Source organism: Chiloscyllium punctatum, chromosome 22 (assembly GCF_047496795.1).
Source record: "Chiloscyllium punctatum isolate Juve2018m chromosome 22, sChiPun1.3, whole genome shotgun sequence".
Taxonomy (NCBI): domain Eukaryota; kingdom Metazoa; phylum Chordata; class Chondrichthyes; order Orectolobiformes; family Hemiscylliidae; genus Chiloscyllium; species Chiloscyllium punctatum.
Window position 1 is genome coordinate 64457670 of NC_092760.1, and position 23498 is coordinate 64481167.

A 23498-nucleotide genomic window follows, 5' to 3' on the forward strand; every position below is an offset into this window, starting at 1 on the left:
GAATCCTCCATTCCTGATGAAGGGCTTTTGCCCAAAATGTTGATTGTCCTGCTCCTCGGATACTGCCTGACCTGCTGTGCTTTTCCAGCACCACTCTGATCTAAACCCAAGCAGATGATGGCTACAACAGTAAAGTGGGAGAAATGTGTGTTGTATAACTATGGTGGATTGTCTCTTTAAGAGTCTGATCACATGAAGTAATGAAAATGTCAACAGCCATTTTGGGTGGGAAACAGCATAATCCAACCTTGTTGCCCATAGAGTAAATACCTTCCAGCTCAAAACATTTCCTTCTATATAGAGTACTCATTACTCACATTATTCCTTCAGAATGAAGCATACATCAAGCTTCTTCTGCACTATATGCCCATCCCCTGGGATAAGTTTTTTTTTGCGGACTATACCTGGTTTGGTGCAGTGAAGGCATCTTCTGATTTCTCCTCTCTTCTTATTGCAGTACAGTTGAGATCTACAGTGAGCACCACGATTCTGCATGTTTTTTGTTTTAGACAAATCAGTGATTGGCTTGGTGGACCTTGAAACAGTTTCCATCCTCGTCACCAGTTTTCTCCTTGTATTAAATTCCAAGAGAGACCAGGGGATCGAAGTGTTAAACAATGGAAGTTTTATTAGGGTGATCTTGACTTGATAGGCAGCAAGATTCAAGTATGCTGTTTCCCGCCCAAAATGGCCACAGACATCAGCATTAAATCATGTGATTGTATTCTTAAAGTGACAGTCCACCTTACGCATGCAAATACACAACAATGTTATTTACCATTTTTCACCCATCCACAATCCTGTAATCATCTAGCCAATGTAACTCAGGCCACAGAAAAGCCCAATAAAGCAAATAAAAACCTGTGGTAAAATTCATCTCTAAAATCCACAGTGCTTGAAGCCATGTTGACAATGAGTATGTTAAGTTATTTGCCTTATTTGTGATACAATGCCTGCTCCAGTCATGAACCGGTCGAGCTCCCATAGCATCCATTACAATACCAAAGCAAAACATTCCATAAGGCCATAAGATACAGGAGCAGAAATTAGGCCATTCAGCCCATTGAGTCTGCTCCACCATTCAATCACAGCTGATGAGTTTCCCAACCCCGTTCTCCCACTTTCTCCCCGTAATCCTTGATCCCCTTTACAATCAAGAACATATCTATCTCTGTCTTGAATATACTCAATGACCCGACCTCCACAGCCATCTGTGGCAGTGAATTCCATAGATTCTCCACTCTCTGATTGAAGAAATTTTCTTATCTCTGTTCTAAAAGGTCTTCCCTTTACTCTAAGGCTGTGCCTTCGGGTCCTAGTCTCTCCTACCAATGAAAACATCTTCCCAACATCCACTCTGTCCAGATCATTCAGTATTCTGTAAGATTCAATTGGATCCCCACCTCATCTTTCTAAACTCTATCCAGACCCAGGGTCCTCAAATGTTCCTCATCTGTTAAGCTGTTTATGCCTGGGACCATTCTCCTGAACCTCCTCTGAACGGGCTCCAGGGTCAGTACATCCTTCCTGAGATATGGGCCCAAAACTGTGCACAATACTCCAAATGTAGCCTGACCAGTGCCTGAAAGAGTCTCAGAAGTACATCCCTGCTTTTATATTCAAGTCCTCTTGAAATAAATACCATCATTGCACGTGCCTTCCTAACTACTGACTCAGCCTACAAGTTTACTTAACAGGATCCTGGATGAGAACTCCCAAGTCTCTTTGCACTTCAGATTTTTTGAATGTTCTCCCCTTTAAGCAAATAGTCCATGCATCTATTCTTCCAACCATTTCCTACATTGTACTCCATCTGCCACTTCTTAGCCCAGTCTCCTAACCTGTCCAAATCCTTCTGCAGGTTCCCTACCTCCTCAATGCTTCATGTCCCTCTACGTATCTTTGTATCATCTGCAAACTTAACCAGAATGCCCTCAGTTCCTTCATCTAGAAAAGTGGAAAGTTGTGGTCCCAAAATGTCCAAACACCGAGCCTTGAGAAACACCATTTGTCAACGGCTGCCATTCTGAGAAGGCTCTTTTATCCCCACTCTCTGCTTTCTGCCAGATAACCAAGTTTTTACCCATGCTAGCATCTTGTCTCTGACACCATGGGCCCTTATCTTACTCAGTAACCTCCTGTGTGGCACCTTGTCAAAGGACTTCTTGGAGTTCAGGTAGATGACATCCATAGACTCTCCTTGGTCTAATCCATTCATTACTTTCTCAAAGAATTCTAGCAGATTTGTCAGTCATGACCTCCTTTTGATGAAACCATGCTGACACTACCCTATTTTACCATACTTCCAAGTATTCAGAAATCTCATCCATTATGATGGATTCCAGGATCTTATCCATGATTGAGATTAGGCTAATTGGTCTGTAACTTTCCATCTTCTGCCTTACTCCCTTGTTACATTAGTGATTTTCCAGTCCTCTGGGACCCTCCCTGATTCTAGTGACTCCTCAAAGATTACCACTAATACCTCCACTATCTCTTCATCTCCCTTTGGAACTCTGGGTATAGTTCATCTGGTCCAGGTGATTTATCCACCCTCAGGCCATTCAGTTTTTCTTGCACCTTCTCCTTGTGATAGCCACCATACTCAGCTCTGCTCCCTCAATCTCTTGAATCTTTGGGAAATTACTCATGTCTTCCATTGTGAAGACTGATGCAAAGCAATTATTCAGTTCCTCAGCCATTTCTTTGTTCCCCACTACTATCCCTCCTGTGACATTTTCCAGTGGCCCGATGTCCACTTTTGCCTCTCTTTTTCCCATATAACTAAAGAAACTCTTACAGTCTTCCTTGACATTACTGGCTAGCTTACCCTCATATTTAATCTTCTTTCTCCTTCTTTCTTTTTTGTTGCCCTTCATTGGTCTTTGTAAGCTTCCCAATCCTCTGGTTTCCTGCTGTTCTTTACTACTTTATATGCTTTTTGTTTTGCTTTTATGCTATCCCTGGCTTCCCTAGTCAGCCATGGTTGCTTCATCCTCCCTGTACCATGCTGCTTTTTCCTCAGGATGAATCTCTGTTGTGTCTCCTGAATTACTCCCAGAAACCGCCTCCTCTCCCAGTCAATTCTACCTAATTCCTCCCTCATGCCTCTGTAATTGCCTTTATTCAGCCGAAATACCATTACCTCTGATTTTACCTTCTTCCTCTCAAATTACAGAGTAAATTTGATCATGTTATGATCACTGCTTCCTCAGAGTTCCTTCACCTTAAGCTCCCTTATCACGTCTGCCTCAACGTACAACACTAAATCCAGTATTACCTGTTCCTTAGTGGGCTCCATTACATGCTGCTCCAAAAAGCCATCTCATAGACAATCCATAAATTCCTTTTCTTCTGAACCACTACCAACCTGATTTTCCCAATCCACCTGTATATTGAAATTCCCCATGATCACTGTAACTTTGCCTTTCCTACACATTTTTTCTATCTCCTGGTGTATCTTGCATCCCAGCTCCTGATTTCTATTTGGAGGCCTACACATGACTCCAACTATGATTTTTATTTACCTTTGCAGTTCCTCAATTCTACTCACAGAGATTCTACACCATCTGACCTTACTATGTTTCTCTACACCATCTGACCTTACTATGTTTCTCACTATTGATTTCATTTAATTTCTTATTAACAGGGCAATCCTACCCCCTCTGTCCCCCCACCTATCTTTTTGATAGGATGTATATCCTTGAATATTCAGCTCCCAATCCTGATTCTCTTACAGCCACATCTCCGTGATGCCCACCACATCAAACCTGCCAATTTCTATCTGTGCCACAAGCTCATTTACCTTATTCCTTATACTGCGTGCATTCAGATATAACACCTTGAGTCCTGTATTAACTGTCCCTCTCCTCATTGTCATTCGTTTGTTCGGTGTGCTTGAAGTTTGAACGCTAACTGTTTCCATACACTCTGTCCTATTCGTGCCTGTGCTGGAGATTTTAATAACCTCTCCTGAGTTCTGCATTCTTACCTCCTCTTTTAACTTGGGTTTTCTAATTTCTCCGATAACTGAACCCTCCCCCAACATTTAGTTTAAAGTCCTGTCTACAGCCCTATATATGCGAGTTACTAAGACACTGGACCAGCACGGTTCAGATGAAGACCGTCCTATCGGAACAGGCCGCTTCTTCTCCAGTGTCAATGTCGTATGGATTCAAACCCATTTCTCCCACACCAATCTTTCAGCCACACACTTGCCTGTTTAATCTTATTGACCTGCTTAATTCCATTCTTCAGTTACAACTCACATCCCTTTGTCCTTTCCAAACTGTTAATCTGAACTAGTCTGTGAGTAGGGATGCTATCTAGTGTTTTAGAGAATGAAAGTGAAGCAGTACTTTTATACTGCAACATCACATGTCATGCTGTCAAGTAACTGTCTCAAAGACATGGGTTTGTCTGACTGGAATCTGTGCCATAACAAAACAGCAAAGCCCTTTTACTTTAAAGAATGTGGAGACTTTTTTTGATAATATGTACAAGGATGTCAGTAGTTACATTGTCTCTAAATATTCAGAAAACTCCTTCATGAGTAGACAATAGGACCAGATAGAGTCTTCATAACTCAACAGTGTAGCTTCTCTCTGCAGTGTGCTATTTGTCATTACAAATGATGTATGGTTGTAAGCTGGCTTGATTTCTTCAATACCTGTGTGAAGCATGGTTGATGATGTGCAGTTTTATTTCTTCACAGGACTTGGCCGTTGCTCATTACAACATTTTATGTCCTAGACCGGGTACTGTGACATAATGTCAATCTGTGAACTTAGGTGCTCATAGGAAAATCTCAAACACTTGTATTTGGTATAACTATCCACATTCTCATTGATCATGCTGTAACATTATTTTCTCCCTTTTTTCAACTATTACATCAGGCAGGTGTGGTTGAGAGGTGAGAGTGTGGGAGGGAAGAACAAATGTGAATCTCTCTTCTTTAGGTTGCCTATGTTTCTGTACTTTAGAATAATTTTAAGGTCCGCTTGGATAATGTGAAATCTTACATGATCACATACATCAAGAACTAGCCCAGAGAGTCAAATCCAGGTGCTGCCTTTGGAGTGAAAATGCTAATACAGGCAGATAAAAAAGCAGCAATGCAATGGATAAGCATGGAGTAGGTTGAATTACAGTGTAAAATAGAAGGATCTTCAATGATGGGGCAGGGACATAAATAATCCTTGAATGAAAGGACAAACTTACTTCATACATCCATTTTGTACCTTATCATAGCGACATAAAGAACAAAAGCAGATCTTTTGGCCCAAGTCATCCATGCTGACTAAGTCTCCCAATCTAAACCAGTCCCACTTGTCTACATCTGGCCCATATCCCTCTAAACCTTTCTTATTCATGTATCTGACCAAATGTCTTTTCAATGTTATAACTGTACCTGCATCTACCACTTCCTCTGGCAATTTATTCCACATACGAACTATCCTCAATGTGAAAACATTGCTCCTCAAATCTCTTTGAAATCTTTTCCGTCTCACCTTAAAACATGCCCACTAGTTTTGAACTGGCCCACTCTGGGGAATATACCTTTGCTCTTTACCTTATCTATACTCCTCATGATTTTATAAACCTCTATAAGGTTAATCTCCTATGCTCCAGTGCAAGAAGTCCCAGCCGATCTAGCTTCTCCTTATAACTCAAATGCTGCAGTCCCAGCAATATTTTGGTAACTCTTTACAAAACCTCTCCAGTTTAAGAACATCCTTCCTATAGCAGGATGACCAGAACTGTACACACAGTACTCCAGAAGTGGCCTCACCAATGTCCTGTACAACCTCAACATGACATCCCAACTCCACGCAAACCACTTTACACTTGGTAGAAAGGTTAAATTGCAAGCATTTTTGCAAACAACAAGTTTCATCATCATTGATGAAATAAAAAAGCATTTCATTTATTTCATAGTTGAGGGCCAAATCTTTACTAGGAATACTTTGAGATTCACTGTACTTCCTATACAGCTACAGGATCTTTTGCATCTACCTAAAGTGGCAGCCAAGGTCTCAGTTTTGTATGTGATTTGAATGAAGGGACCTCCAACAATGCAGCACTCCCATGTTGAAGTGTTAGCCTAGAGTGGGCCTCTATCCTGTCTTCATTTGACACAGAACGTTACAGCATCTCTAGTACATGATGTCATCGCAACTGGAGATCGAGTCAGTGAGAGATGGAGGAACTAACAGAATTTTATTCAAACCCTGTCATGGTACAAGCTTCAGTTAAATGATATTTCCCAAGCAAATCCTGAAGAAATTTGTATTCTGAAAGAAAAGCAGAGAATCAGATTTCCTCATGCAGTTCCTGCTGTGGTGGAAATCTCTGCAATCGAGTATTAATTTTAACCCAAGCATTCACTCTGAGCTGCAAGTCACACACAACGTTTGCATTGTTACAAGAAGAACAAAACATAGGAACAGCTAATTAAATTCATTTTTCATTTGAGGCAACAGTACTGACAGCCAAAGAGACCAGAGTGTGTAGCTCACGTCCTTAAAGGCATGCATTTCATCACTTGTGTCTACACCAAGCTTCTGTGCCCGAGAGGGTAGCTTTCGAGAGTTTTATCTTTCACACATCCTCATGGCTGTGTCTCTCCCTTATTCAGGCCTATAAGTCTGTATGCACCTTCCAGTCCTCCATGTGTAGAGTCTGTCTACATTTTACCATTGATGACCATCTAAATTATCTTGCAATCCTGGAACCATCACATTTCTCTGGGCCCCCTGACCCTCATTCCCATGACCAAGCAACAAACACATCATCTGGAATTCACTGTCAACAGATATCTCCACAAGACCTACATCTTATAACAAGTCTCTTTTACAATACCTTTTAATATGCTTTCTCAATACCTCTATAAACTGTATCTACCATATTTCCTTTAATGATCTAATACATTGCTCCTTCAACAGCAAATATTTTGTTAATTTTCCAAACTAATGATGGTGAAATATTAATTCTGGCTTCTTTCTCTACCGGTGCTGCTCAGACCTGCTGAATTTTCTGTCCGTAGTTCAGGTTTCCAGTGTTCACAGCCTCTTTGCTTTTACATTGGGTTCACTTGATCAGATGTGATTTGTTTGTGGAAAACAGAATGCTTGATTTTAAAACAAAGCACATGACAAAAGTGAGAATTTTAACTTCCAGGAAGCACAGCAATGAGGAAAGAAATCCAGAAATTATGCTACATCACACTGATAAAGTGAAGGAACAATGAATATAATTTGGGAATGGAATGAAAACAAAATAAATTTAGTAAGTAATATCTTAATTAAAGTTTGGAATGAGATAAGTGCAATAAGGAGGCTATATGAGGTAAATAATATATAAAAATCAATAACAACAATTCGTGTTTATATAGCACCTTTAATGTAAAATATTCAAAGGTGTTTCACAAGGTCATTACATGTGAACATGTGAGTTGTGAGGAGTAGGCCATTCAGCCCCACGCTTACTCCATCATTCAGCATGGTCATGGCTGAACTGATTGGAACCTCAAATCCACATTCACTTCTAACCTGATAACATTTCACATTCTTCATTAACAAAAATCTATCTACCTCTGCCTTAAAAGTATTCAAGAACTCTGCTTCCATCTGCTTTTCTGGGAGAGAGTTCTAAAGACCAAAGACATCCTCAGAGAAAAAAAACTCACTTAACCTTTGTTTTAAATGGGTTATCCTGATTATTAAACAGTGACTATTTGTTCTAGATTCTCCCATGAGAAATAACATCCTCTCCACACCTACCCTGATAACACCAGTTATGATCTTCTATGAAGACAACCTCAATCATGATTGTGGGTTCACGTTGCACTACATGTATCTGTAAAATCTTCCTTATGTCCTGTTTTGATATCATCACCTTGATAAATTGTTATGATTGTTCTACCTTAATTAGTTTGTATGGTTTTGGAACACTAATTATTTGGTTAGACCCTTGGCACAGACTGTTATAACTGTTATATTATTCCAGTCATTTGGTTTGTCTCCAGCACCACCTTATTTTAAATTTTTTGTAAGCATCTCTCTGCCTCAGTTCATTGGATTATCAGTCATCCCTTCACTTGTTATTCAGCTACTGACAACTTTATTCACACCATCTGACACTTTTGATCACCTGCAGAGACTTATTAATCAATACATCACTCACTCCACCCTTTGATCTCTGTTGATAAATTGTGTCTGTGTTCTTCTCTCTTATTTCACCTGATGAAGTGGTTATGCTCCAAAAGCTTGTGATTTCAAATGAACCTGTTGGACCTGGTGTCATGTGACTTCTAACTTTGTCCACTCCAGCCCAACGCTGGCCCCTCCACCTCATGAATCAATCAAGTCACACCTTATTCTTTGAAGTTCCATCAGGCACAAACTTAACCTGTCCAATCTTTCTTCATAAGAAAAGTCCCTCATTCTGGGTATTATCTTCTCTGAACTGCACCCAATGTATTTGCATCCTTTCTTAAATAAAGTGAACAATGCTGTGCTCTGTAATCCAGTTGATGTATCACAAGTGCCTGTACCACTGAAGCATAGCCTGATTGCTTTTGTATTCAATTGCCTTAATTGTAAATGATAGTATTCCAATAGCTCTCCTAATTGTGAATTTCTTCTTGTACCTGTACACTAGCTTTTTGAAAACCATGTAAGAGGACACACAGATCTATTTAAACAAATAAAAATAGAAATTTCTGATGCTGCCTGACTTGATGAGTATTTTCTACATTTTCTGTTTCTATTTCAGATTTCCAGCATCTGCAGAATTTGGGCTGTTGTGAGTTGCCTTTAAACAAAATTTGACCCCGAGCCCCAGATGAAGCTATTAAGACAGGTTGGCAAAAGCTTACTAATAACTATCCATTTCTTGCAAACATCCTAAAAGAGAAGAGAGTGGCAGAGAGGATTAGGGAGGGAATTTCATGAGTGGATATTAAAGATTGCACTTCAAAATCCTTTCTTTATGAAGATAGTCTTGTGTGTCTATCAGTGGAACCAAGAGGAAAACAGGAGGTACAACACTCATGACAGAATACCCAATTTGTTTTGTTTATTCATTGTGCTTGGATATTGTTGGAAATTTCAACAATATTGTATATCAGTAATTTCTGATGAGGTTGTGATGGTGAACCACCTTCCTGAACCATTGCATTCCACATGGTATGAATACACTCACAGTGCAACTATAGTGCAGCATTTGCAAAATTTTGATCCAGTGATAATGAAGGAGCTGGATGTTAGTTCCAAGTAAGGATGGTATGTGGCTTGCAGGGGAATTTGAGGTGGTGATACTTCTAGGTATTTGCTACACTTGTTCTTCTCGGCAGTTTCTTTATGAGTAAGTGCATTGTCTCTATTTTTGTGGTTGACTGAGAATATCCCAAATGACAATATTTGACAGGATTCAATCTGTACTCTGTTTTAGGGACAGGATGTAGTTGGTAAGTTTTCACTTGCAATACCAGCTTTGCAGCTCTATTGGAACAGCTTGGCCAGAGACACAACTACTCCTGGAAAACAAGCTTTCAGCATTACAGCTGAGATTTTGTTACTATACACTTCATCACTTTCCATCATTCAGCTGACAGGTTGAGCCAATGAACAGCAGCTCACAAGATCCATTCAGGTCAATTACTCTGGGAAACAGGTTAAATAATTTGCAGAACTGCGAACATTTCCCCATGGACAGCAAACAGCTGCTGCTTTGACACATAAGTAAAATGAAGTCATTCAAAAAGTTAATTTTAGAAGTAGTACACCATCTGTTTTTCAGGACGTAATATGATCACTTTACCTAGAAGGTTATTGGTTCAAGTTCCACTTGAGAGACGTAACACTCCTGGTGCAGTACTGAGGGATTGCTGCACTATTGGAGTTGCCATTTTTTAAAATGGAATATTAAAAAAAGCAAAGGTTCGGCCAAATGGTTTTTAAGAACCGATTGAAGTGGTGTCTGTTTATTTTAAGATATTTGTGTGCTTCTAATGTTTTAAATAATGTTTTAAATAATGTTTTAAATTACCTGTTGAAATTTTGTTTATTTTGGCAGATTTATGTTGGAATATAAAAGCAGAGATGTACTACTAAGAGAGGGTTGGAATATAAAAGCAGAGATGTACTACTAAGACTTTATAAAGCTCTGGTTAGGCCCCATTTGGAGTACTGTGTCCAGTTTTGGTCCCCACACCTCAGGAAGGACATACTGGCACTGGAACGTGTCCAGCGGAGATTCACACGGATGATCCCTGGAATGACAGGTCTAGCATATGAGGAACGGCTGAGGATACTGGGATTGTATTCGTTGGAGTTTAGAAGATTAAGGGGAGATCTAATAGAGACGTACAAAATAATACATGGCTTTGAAAAGGTGGATGCTAGAAAATTGTTTCTGTTAGGCGAGGAGACTAGGACCCGTGGACACAGCCTTAGAATTAGAGGGGGTCATTTCAGAACGGAAATGCGGAGACATTTCTTCAGCCAGAGAGTGGTGGGCCTGTGGAATTCATTGCCATGGAGTGCAGTGGAAGCCGGGACGCTAAATGTCTTCAAGGCCGAGATTGATAGGTTCTTGTTGTCTAGAGGAATTAAGGGCTACGGGGAGAACGCTGGCAAGTGGAGCTGAAATGCACATCAGCCATGATTGAATGGCGGAGTGGACTCGATGGGCCGAATGGCCTTACTTCCACTCCTATGTCTTATGGTCTTATGGTCTTATGTTGTTCCCTGAGGATAATAATTTTCACGTGCACAACGCAGTATGTTTATTTTCTGGAACATCTCAAAGTCTTCCAAACATTTTCTAGGCTTTGTGAGTTCTGTCAATGAAGTGGATGCTGAGTGGATTAAGGTAGATCAGAGAGCAGAGAAGTCATGTTATAAGGGGTGACAGGCTTCCGGGGGAAGTGGGTCAAGGATGCTGAGGGGGCTTAGTCTTTTAGGGAGTTGGAGCAAGGGAAAGGGAAGAAGATACTGGGAGAGGGGTAAGCTTGATCAAACTGTTATGAAGGACGATGAGAGTGAAAGGTGTGAAGAGGTTGAAAGGGACTGAGGAAGTGAAAGACTTTCCTCTCATCTACAGAACTAGTTTGATGATTCTGTGGATGGAGGTGGGATAGTGACATTCAGACTTTTGGATTTCTGTCTCCATGTGGGTGTTCATTCTAATCAGTAGCAACATGATGGAAATGATAAATCCTACAATGAGAAAACATTTTACACATGAATGATGACCTTTCTGTATCCTTACTGCTTAGTATTAACTAATGTTGTGGAGTAGACTGTCATGGTTTGGAAACCAAGAATTTTTCCAGAGAATCAGGAATAAATTTTCTTACTGTTTTGGTCAACTTTCATCATTCAATCCTCAAGAGATCTTCCCAGGGCACTGGTAAAATTCATCCTTCAATGTGCACTGCCAAAACAACCTCCTTTTTAAAATGCTGTGTTTTGTTTCTCTTATATAGTGGACCTTCCTGAACTATTGCATTCCACATGGTATGAATGCACTCACAGTGCAACTATAGTGCTCACGGCTAAGTGCACAAAATTACTTCCCCACCTCCAAAATCTCTTTCTTGATCTTTCCATGTTTTAGGAGCTGAGCTATTGTTGGAAGGTGTTTTACTGTTGCAAGTCCACTATCAAAGGAAACAGCTGCTCCCAAATGTAAAGGAGGACTGATACATAAATTGTCTGCTTTAAATGATTCAGAATAGAAATTTCAAGCATACTTCCACAGACCTATTTGCTGTACTAGCTTATTGTGAAGTCCAGTCATTCAACAATAGTAGCAAAGAGCTGAAAACCTGAACGATATCATCTCCAACCCATCTACTGAGTAGATGGGATCTTCTCTGTGTGGCATTACACAATTACCAATTTTGAGAGAGAGGAAAATGAATGAATAATGTTCTCTGGAGACAAATTGGCCTTGAGATTCTAAAATTGATTAAGAGTACAGAATCAGAAAAATTCCATTTTGCTTTTGGATCATAGGATCACAAATAGGCCATTCAGTTCCCTGAGTTTGCTCTGCCACTGAATATGATCGTGGCTGATTGAACACTTTGATGCCTTGTACCCACCCCATCCCCATAACCCTTTACACCACTGGTAATCAGAGGTCCTTCAATCTCTCCTTGAAACATACTTAAAGACTGAGCTTCCATAGCATCTTAGGATAGAGAATTCCAAAGATTCACAACCCACAGAGAATTTCTTTTTCCTCATCTTAGTCCTATATAACATCTGTCTTATTTTATTCTAGACTCCCTAACCAATGGAAACATTGTGGCCCTTCAATTATTTTCTGAGCTTTAATGGGATCACCTCTCATTCTTTGAATTTTCAGCAAATGCAAGCCTAATTTCCCCAAGCCGTCTTCAAAGGACAGGCCGGTCATCCTGGAATGAAATTTGGTAATGCTTCCTTGCATTCACTTTATGGTAATAACATCTTTCCTGAGATATGGAGATCAAAACTGCACAACTTCTCCATGTAAAGTCTAAATAAACTTCTATATGATTGAAGCAAAGCTTCACTATTCAGTTTGTAGTAATGACTGACATTCTATTAGCCTTCCTAATGGCTTATTACATCCCATGTTAGCCTTCAGTGACTTTGGAGTGCAGGTTCATAGCTCCTTGAAAGTGGAGTCAGACATAGATAGGATCGTGAAGAAGGTGTTTGGTATGCTTTCCTTTATTGTTCAGAGTATTGAGTACAGGAGTTGGGAGGTCATGTTGTCGTTGTACAAGACATTGGTTAGGCCATGTTTGGAATATTGCATGCAATTCTGATCTCCTTCCTATTGGAAGGATGTTGTGAAACTTGAAAGGGCTCAGAAAAGTTTTACAAGGATGTTGCCAGGGTTAGAGGATTTGAGCTATAGGGAGAGGTTGAATAGGCTGGGGCTGTTTTCCCTGGCGTGTCAGAGGCTGAGCAGTGACCTTGTAGAGGTCTATAAAATCATGAGGGGCATGGATAGGATAAATAGATAAAGTCTTTTCCCTGGGGTGGGGGAGTCCAGAACTAGAGGGCATAGCTTTAGGGTGAGAGGGGAAAGATATAAAAGAGACGTTAAGGGGCAGTGTTTTCACACAGAGGGCAGCACATGTATGGAATGAGCTGCCAGAGGTAGTGATGGAGGCTAGTTTAGAGGGATATGGGCTGGGTGCTGGCAGGTGGGAGTAGATTGGTTTGGGATCTCTGGTCAGCTTAGATGAGTTGGACTGAAGGGTGTTTTTCCGTGCTGTACATCTCTATGACTCTATGACTTTGTACACTTTCCAACATCTCCAAGGCATTTGGATGGGTATATGAATAGGAAGGGTTTGGAGGGATACAGGCTGAGTGCTGGCAGGTGCGACTAGATTGGGTTGGGATATCTGGTTGGCATGGATGGGTTGGACCGAAGGGTCTGTTTCCATGCTTAACATCTCAATGACTCTATTTATCTGTTACAGCAAATCTGTTACTCTGATCAAAGTGGATAACTCCAATTTGTTTTCACATTATTTTCCATCTGCCATGTTCTTGCCCACTCACTACACCTATCTAAATCCTCCTGACACCACTTTCCAACTTCATCACAATGCACATTCCTGCTTCACTTTGTATCATCTCCAAATTTGTGAATATTACATCTGGTCCCCACATCCAAAACACTGATATATATTATGAACAGCTGGAGCCCCAAGTACTGATCCTTGTGGTACCCCATTAATTACAGTCTGTCAATGGGGTGGGCGGCACGGTGGCACAGTGGTTAGCACTGCTGCCTCACAGCATCAGAGACCCGGGTTCAATTCCCGCCTCAGGCGACTGACTGTGTGGAGTTTGCACGTTCTCCCCGTGTCTGCGTGGGTTTCCTCCGGGTGCTCCGGTTTCCTCCCACAGTCCAAAGATGTGCAGGTTAGGTGAATTGGCCATGCTAAATTGCCCGTAGTGTTAGGTAAGGTAGATGTAGATGTAGGGGTGTGGGTGGGTTACACTTCGGCGGGGCGGTGTGGACTTGTTGGGCCGAAGGGCCTGTTTCCACACTGTAAGTAATCTAATCTAATCAATGTGAAAATGGTTAGCACTGTTGTCTCACAGCACCAGTGAACTGGGCTCCATTCCAGTATTTGGTGACTGTCTGTGTGGAATTTACACATTCTCCTAGTGTCTGCTTGGATTTCCTTCTGGTAGTATGGTTGCCTCCCACAGTCCAAAGATGTGCAGTTTAGTTGGATTGTCTGTGCTAAATTGCCCTGTAGTGTCCAGGGTTGTGCAGGCTAGGTGTGTTAGCCATGGGGTTGCAGGGATAGGGCGGGGCCTGGGTCTGAATGGGATGCTCTTCAGAGGGTTGGTGCTTACTCAATGAGCTAAATTATTTCTATTTTCTGTTTTCTGTCCGTTAGCCATCCTTAAGCCATGCTAGAACATTACCTCCTATCCCATATGTTTTAAATTTGCTAACCAACCTCCTGATAAACATCTTCTGAAAATTTAAGTATACTATATCCATCAGTTCCCCTTTGTCAAATTTCTTCATAACATCCTCAAAAACACGAACAAATTCATCAAGCACGATTCTCTGTTTGCAAATCCATGCTGACCATGACCAGTCAGCTCACGTTCATTTAACTGCCTGTTTATCATGTCCTTAATAAAATAATATAGCATTTTTCCTACTGCTAATATAAGGCTGACTGGTCTGTAGTTCCCTGTTTTCTCTCTTACTCCTTTCTTAATTAGTCAAATCATATTTGCTAGCTTCCAATCTACAGGAATCTTTCCAGATTCTATGGAATTTTGGAAGATGATTACCAAGCATCAACTATCTTGATAGTCACCTCCTTCAGCACTCTGGGGTGTCAGCAGTCAGGTCCTTGCTACTTTTCAACTTTCTCCAGACCAACCTTTTCGCAAATACTAATTTCCTTCAACTCAAAATCTCCCTTGTCATTTGGGTCCCTAATTGTGGGAGATTTCATTTACATATATCAATGAAAACAGACACATCGTTTAGTTTCTCCAACGTTGTTCTATTCCCCAGTATAAATTCTCCTGAGTCTGCCTGTAATGGACCCACACTCATCTGGTTCCTTTTTATTGACCCATAGCAGCATTGAACATTTACTCTGCGTACTGGTGAGAGTGATAAGTGGTTTGGAATGGAAGGCCTCCCTACTGTTGGCTTGTATTACTAGCACTGACCGTTAGTAAATGCTGAGGGTGCACTGCATTATCAGAGGGTCAGTGCTGAGGGAGAACCGCGCTCTTGGTGGGGGGCAATGCTGAGGCAGCGCTGTGCTGCCACCTGTTGAGGGAGTGTATGTCTTTTGCAGCCGTATCAAGCATATTTCAGGTGAGACATCAATTTAACGCCCTGTCTGCCTCTCAGGTGGACCTAAAAGATCATATGACATTATTTTAAAGAACTTTGCAATATCCTGGACCAATCTTGTGACCAATATCACTAATACAGACTACCCCTGATGTTTTAGAAGCTTGCTGAGTGCCAAATTTCCTTGTATTTCAAATAGTGATTTATACTTCACAAGTAATTCATGGACTGTAAAATGGCTTGGAATTTGTTAGACTCATGCAAAAGGCTCTAGAAATGTAAGTTCTTTCTTTACTGGATGAGATTTGAATTTGTCCTATGTCTTTATTCCCTGAAGGTTCCCATAGCACACTCAATAACTTGCAGTCTTCTTTTACAGAATCATATTCTCTGGGAACAGGATTGAGGCTGCACAGATTCAGTCCTATCCAAACCGAACAACAGTCAAGGAGAATATGTCTCATTGATTGGAGCTGGAATTAAAGAGTGGTTCCAGGGTTGAAAGGAAAATAATGTTTCTCCACTTCCAGACTTGAGTTAAACCTCAACGTGCATGGAACCACCATCTCTAGTAGACTCTTTCATTCAACATCCATACTTTCTTTATCTGCTCATCACATTATTTACTGTGCATGCTCACCATCATCACGGCAACCTGGCCCCATGCAAGGCTCAAAATCTTGAGTATGTGGACAAGGCACACTTAGATCCAGTTGTGCTTTGAGCATTCTTTGCCTCATCCGCTTCCCTTTCTCACATGTGGAGGAGCTGCAGGCTGACCACTGAGACCAGTTCGAGTAGATACAAGTTTCTGGAGTATCATCTGCAGATGAAGGGAAACAGACAATTATTCACTTATCCTGGCTAATACCTCACCCAATTTCCGCAGGAGTTTCTCAACATGTGAAAACATCTGATTAGCTTCCAACATTCTACCCTCAATAAACATGGGGCCATCCAAATCTACTGCCATGCTCTAATTCACACTGCATCCCATTCATCCATCACTCCATCTACACTGATTTACATTTGATCCTGGTTAAAGAATACCTTGATTTTTGGCAATGTTTTCAAATTCTTCCACGGCCATGTCATTCCACTCTCCTGAATTCATTTCCAGCCACACAAACGTTCACTGGCTCTGTTGTCCAATTCAGGACTCTTTACCATTTCCAAACTTAATTGGTGTCCATACCTTCCATTTCTTCAACTGCCAAGTCCTAAGTTCTTAAACCGTTATGCCTTTCCACTTTGCATCCCTCCTTTAAAAGAATTCCTTAGTACTAACCTCCTTGACCATGCTTTTGGTCATCTGCCCTAACATTTTCTAATGTGGCATGGTGTCAGATTGCTTCTATGAACCATCTTTCTTTAAAGACACCAAACAAATACAATTTACTGTTGGTGAAACTGATGACGGGTAACCTTAAGATTTAATGTAGTTAACGTAACTATGGATAATCATGTAAAACATAATGGTAATAAAGGATACATCCTATACCCACTCCATTCTTCGAGTCCTTCACTGATTTCCTTCTCCATTCAAATGAAAACAACATGATTACATGGCTGCAGAATAATCCGCCAACATGGTCAAAACAATTTTGCACTGTAATTGAAGCAGCTTTAATTAGCTGAAGACAAGCAGTAAGAATATGAGACCGAGAAAGGTCATTTATCAATGCTTGTATCTCAGTTGTGTCATCTGAGCATTTAGGTCTATTTTGATCAGCTTCAATTTTTCTCCTTCAAAACCTTGCTTGGCAGCTCAGGCTCAGGCAGCTCCGAAGCAAGAAAGGTCATTCAGTCCCTCATGCCTGTACTATCACTAAATAAGCAGATCTGTCTGTTCTGTAGCTCAATTTCATTTATTTGATTCCCCAACACTGTTGTCCAGCCAAAAATCTATCATTCACAGATTTGAAATGTTCAATTGCCTGCAGCCTCAATAACCATTTGGGAAAAGAGTGTGTCAGATTCCCACTAACCTTATTCCCTGTCAAATTACTTTCTGATTTATCTCTTCAATGGCCTGGCTGTAATTTATTACTGTGTCCCCCCCGTTCTGGATTCACTCATTAGACAAACTACCTTTTCTTTATTTACACAAACAAATCATCTTATAAAGATCTCAGTTGGATCACCCTTCAACCTTCGAAACTGAGGATTATATTGAGGGATCAGCAGAGAGCTTTGATCTGTGAATGTTCATTTTTTCAAATATTGATTCACGTTGTGTGTGATTTGTCCCATGACTATTTAGGTTTCTCTTTGATACATATAATACATGTTGGACTATTAGATTACTCAATAGTCATTGTGCTGAAATAACAACACGACAACTTACATTTAAATAGTGCCTTTAATGAAATAAATTGTTCCAAGGCACATCACAAGAAGGTTGTGAAAGAAAATCTGAAATCAAACCACATTAGGAGATTTAAGAACAATTGACCAAAAAGCTTGGTTAAAGGGGTGGGTTTTAAGAAGTATCTTAAAGAAGGAGAAAGAGATAGAGTATTAGAGATATTTAGGGTGGGCATTGAAGAGCTCAATGATCAGGTAGCTGAACGCATAACCAAGACTAGCAGGAGGGGAGATTAAGAACGGAGGAGCTCCAATACATCATATGGTGGTAGAGCTAGAGGAGATTTCAGAATTAATGTGTGGTAAGGTCACAGTGGGATTCAAAAACAAAGTTCTTAATTTGTGGCTTGATACTTAATCAAAAGAATTGATGAGTCCCACAAACTAATGTTAAATACGTGGAGAAAAAAATGAACTGGCTGGTTGTGTTTTTTTTAAATGACACTGATGTTTTCATCAGTCTGAAAAAGGCACAGAACCCTGAACGAATTAATTATAACACAGTTACCTTCATCCTTCTCCTTCTCCTCTTGGTTCAGGTCGGCCACGATATCATCTATATTATCAGGCTGAATATTACACTGCTCTCCCTGGGAAGAGATTATTAAAAAATTTGAAAATACAGAAAGGTCTCATTTATACCGGCATAAAGCACAGCAAGACCAAAAAAGTTTTATTAACATTTAAAACAGGTTCTGGCAAACGCAATTCAATGGCATTTTTAAAAAGATGTTACATCGGTGATTATTGTGCAGAAATACAAGATTCTCTCTCATTTTCTGAGTGAACATGAATTGAACCTTATAAATGGGGTCACTATTTCAATGGCCTCACAGTGGTGGCATTGGAATTCAGGAATTTTTCATCAAAATGGAGACTGTCCTCTTGAGATTTTGTTGCATATGTGTAACATTAAGATTGTAGTTACTAAACTCTTTGCTGCTGAATTAACATTCAATTTCATAAATCACAGCAATGCTGATATTCAATTTTCCCATTCTAGGATCTGTACAAAATAAATATACCACTTACACTGTGGCATCCATGAAGTGTCTAGCAAAGGCTTTCATTGGCTGATACACCATCTTGCATGGACTTACAACAAATTAAGCTAAATTTCTTGTCTCTCTTACTGCAGCGTTTTGGTGATATTACTCCATATGTTACTTGTTACTCAAAGCTAGGCAATGCCTTGGAAAGGCAACAAGTTACAGAAACATTGGCTCGCTAAATAGGGATGCAGTAGCATAGCCAGGTCATAGTGTGGTAGCAAAGTTGTTATATTACTGGGCCAGTAATCCAGAGCTAAAAGCAAAAAATGGTTGGAAAAGCTCAGCTGATCAGACACCAACTGTGGTAGAAAAATTGAATGAGAGTTTCAGGTTTGAGAACTTCCATCAGATTTGCAGCTTCTGTAGTATTTCACTTTTGTAATAATTCTGAGTCTTGGACTAGCAATTCAAAAGTGGGGAGTTCAAATCCCACAATGGCAGCAGGGGAATTTAAGTGTGATTGATTAAATAAATACGGAATGAAAAGCTAGTCTCAGTAATGGTAACCATGTTAACTATCTAAATGGTGACAAAAACCATTTGCCAATGTCCTTTCGAGAAGGCAATCTGTCATCCATACCCAGTCCATCTGCATTGTAACTCTAGATCCAAGGCATTGTGGCGGACCCCTCACTGCCCTCTGAAATAGCCTATCAAGCCACTCATTGGTATTCAAGATGGCAGTTCAACACCACCTGCACAAGAACCATTGAGGATAGGCAATAAATGTTGGCTATGCCAGTAACAGCCACAAATGAATAGCTTAATTTTAAAAAATGGTGGTGATGGGATAGGAGGTGACAAGGGAAAATCTCAGCAGTTCTCTAGACTTTGTGTTGCAGAAGTGATTTCTGCCAGAACCCTAACCAGCAGCACTTCAATGAGAAAGTTTAAGCTGTTGGTGGATCTTACGCCTATTAATGCCCCTTTCAAGTCGGAGAGTACCAGACCACTTTCTAATGATTCTCAGCAGCTGGCCTGAACTCATGGAGGGTTTTGAAAGGCCTCACAGAAGAACGTGATCAGTTTTGACATTACGCCTAATCCAAAGATTCAACAAAAACCTTTTTCTCTTATCAGTCTTAGGAGATGAAGTGTCTTTGGTGAGATTTACAGATATTTCTAGAGTTTAAGAATTGCTGAGATTAGTTTTTTATTTAACTTCCTGCTAACCATTTATATGATTAAGCACAGAATGAGGCTCTATGTAGAATCATTTCTGTCAGAGTATGCTGTAACTTGACCCCTTATATCACCACTGATGTTGGTTGATTATTTAATTGTCTGAATATTGGCTGTTTATAATGTTTCCCCTTTGTGCCTTTGAAAGGAAAGAGGGACCCCCCAATAGTGGAAGAACTATGGACTATTCCTGGTCATTAGGAGGACTGACAGGGAAAGATCATAACAGGCATCACTGGCAGAATCACAGGCATAAATACCTCAAAGACCTCATAACTTTGTGTGGCCTATTTTAATTAATGTACTGATCATTCCACATATCTCTTGCAGCAGAGCAAGGGGGGAGTTGGTGGGGCAATCAGAATTTTGGTGTCAATTAGCTCAAATAGAAATGTTTTCTAAATACATATAAAGGCAAGAGAGCTTTCTAATAAAGTTATTGCACAGAAAAACCGAAGATGCACAGGTTGCAATCTCTTCAATTCCTGAGAATGTTATGCTCCAATCTCTCTATAACATATTCCTGGTAACAGCTAATTGTAGTCAACGGTTTGTTTCTGAACAGCCTGAGAAATCCATGTTACCTTTCGTGCAATTCTTTCAATCACAACTCTGGCCACAGGAACAATTGGACCCCCCTCAGGATCATAGAAGGGGCTTTTTGGATGATCCAGGCTGGTTAGGGGTCTAATTCTTTCTTGAGGCTCTGTCCGTTGATTTGGCGCCTGAAGAAACAGAAAATGTTGCATAATCTCAATAAACAAATACATACGATAACTGGATTTGAGCCAAAGTAATGAAAAATCTTCAACAACAACTTGCATTTTCATTTCAACTATTGCTTCGTGTGTTGTAGGATCAAATCTCAATTCACAGATTTCAGCACAAACTCCAGGCTCACACTTTCACTGCAGTACAGCCTGTCTGCCCTCAGATGTAGGCATGAAAGATCCATTGCACTATTTCAAAGAATTGTAAAGGAACTCCCCCTGGTGTCCTAGAAAAGTCCCAATCACTCTTCACTCTATGCACACTAAACCACATTGGTTCCTGGTCACGTTAAAGTTTTAAAATCTCTACATAGCTACATCACTCCCACTCTCAGTAACAAATCCCTAAAGGTTACATCACTTATATTCTCGATAACAAATCCCTACTTGGTAAACTCTTCCAGCTACAGATTCCAAGATCTATGAACCTATCGGATCTGGCCTCTTACATGGTGACCATTTGAATCACTTTTCTTTGATACCCCTTTCTTCGGCTGCTGGAGATCAAAGCTCTAAAGTTCCATCCCGAAACCTCGTTAACTCTGCACTCACTTTTAATCCCTCCCTCTTTAACCAAGGCTCTGATCACCATCCTGAATGTCCAGTCATTGACATCATTGCTTTTGCTTGCAAATGATCCAATAATAATTCCTTGGGCTACTTTACTACACTAAAAATCCTTATAAATACAAGTTGTTGTTCTTGCTCAGTTCCACATAAATAGGAAATTAGTTTTGCATGAAGTCTTGAAAATTGATGGCAGGACTTGGAAATCATAAGAAATTGACTGCAGGGATAAAAGAAACAATGTTCATTTGCGTAGGTATTATGCCAAACTGTGAGTGCTAAATAATGTGCCAGGAAATGGTGCTGGGACATGAATGACTTGTAATTAATAGCACCTTTGGTGTTAGAAAAACTTCACCATATATTTTACAGAAGCATAAATTATAGAAAGGGACAGATGGGACAAAAAAAGAAAAAAATGATTTTAGGAGGGCCGACCACATATTTGACCAAAATATTATAGGAGGAGAAAGGTTGGGAGACGGTTGGTTTGGGTTTTTCAGGATGTATAATCAAGATAGTTGACATTATTAGGATTAGATTAGATTAGATTCCCTACAGTGTGAAAACAGGCACTTCGGCCCAACTAATCCATACCGACCCTCCGCAGAGTAACCCACTGAGACTCATTCCCCCTAACTAATACACCTAACTCTACAGGCAATTTAGCATTACCAATTCATCTAACCTGCACATCTTTGGACTGTGGGAGGAAACCGGAGCACCCGGAGGAAACCCACACAGACACAGGGAGAATGTGCAAACTCCACACAGCCAGTCGCCTAAATTGGAATCGAACCTGGGTCCCTGGCCCTGTGAGGCAGCTGTGCTAACCACTGAGCCACTGTGCCACCCCTCTTATAAGATGCCAAAAATGGAGGAATAAAGAGGTCTCAGAGTGTTGTCGGATTGGGGCAAGCTACCAAGATATTTAAGGTAAGGCCATGTAGGTGAGAGCTTAAAATACAGCTGTTGGGAGTCCCAAGAGACATGGATGCCAGTGAACGATGGTTCTTACACATTTGATGCAGCAAGAGCTGAAAATTAGAATTTTGAGTGAACTGACAATCATGAAATATGGAAGAATGCAACCTGGTCATGTGGCTTTTACAATAGTCAACACAAAAGCAGATGTTGGAAATCTGAAATAAGAACCAGAGAGGCTTGAAACATTCAGTATGTCAGACAGTATTGGGGGGGGGATTAACAGTTCATGTTAATGATCTTCTGTTAGAAGTGACAAAAGTTAGAATTAAAGCAGTTTATAAGCATGTTAGGAGGCTGCAAAAGAGAGGGGAGGACATAATAAAGATAAAGTCTGCAATAGAAGGAAGTGAAAGTGGTAGAGATTAAATTATTATTGGAATAAATGAGTCTGCAGGTGACATATCTTTCAATGTGAAACAACAGTAAATTGTAATTTACACCTTGCTTTGGAAACTATGCAAAAATATCAAAATTTGCAGGTAAAAAGAAGCCTGGAAAAATATATAAAAGGGAGGAAGATATTCTAAATTGAGCTGGGCAAAATATCTGTGGATAGCTTTTGCTTATTGAGCTATGGTTGAGATCTGGGCAGCAGTGATGAGGAATCTGCAAGAGAATTTATAACTCACAACGAAGACAGCCTCAATCATGAAGTCTGGGCTTCTTGGCTTGCCAATATCATGCTGATTCCCACTGAATTTGATCAAGGGTGAATTTTCAGACACCACAGAATGGGAGAGGTAAATACACAGCCATTGTGCAGTTTGAACAATAGACTAACTGAATGCAAATTAAAGAATTAAATTTTTTTTTAAAAACTTAGAGACAGGACTGCATAATATTGTGCTTATGTTAGCTGCTTTGCCAAACTGAAGCTATTCAAAAAACTGATAATATCATCTGCCTCATCACTTAATCATCTAGCCCATTGTTATGTACATCAGTTCTGTAATTGTATGTTATTTCTGAATACTGTTTGGTAATAATACAGTTTAATAATTCAGAATTTATTATCCCAATTATAACATCAATACAGTATGCAATGCAGAATATTAAACCACATCCGAATTGTGATAAAACCCGGAAAGAGCACATAAAACTTTACAGCTGATGACAATTAAACTGCAGATGTTTAAGTTTCCACAATAATTTTCCGAGTCTTTTGAGTTTGATCCAAGCATTTCTGGAAATCTGCTCATGGTAATTTGCTTTGCAC

At 40.2% G+C, this 23498-nt stretch overlaps 1 protein-coding gene across 1 annotated transcript in view; it reads right to left on the reverse strand.

Moving 5' to 3' along the window:
* LOC140493734 (spondin-1-like) overlaps positions 1 to 23498 on the reverse strand; it is a 334053-nt gene that overhangs the window by 23528 nt on the left and 287027 nt on the right. The window contains exons 9-11 of the mRNA XM_072592548.1: positions 20543 to 20683; positions 18233 to 18314; positions 15998 to 16180 (exon numbers count right to left, since the gene is read on the reverse strand). Coding sequence (XP_072448649.1) covers positions 15998 to 16180; positions 18233 to 18314; positions 20543 to 20683 — 406 coding nt within the window. The remainder of the gene's footprint in view (positions 1 to 15997; positions 16181 to 18232; positions 18315 to 20542; positions 20684 to 23498) is intronic.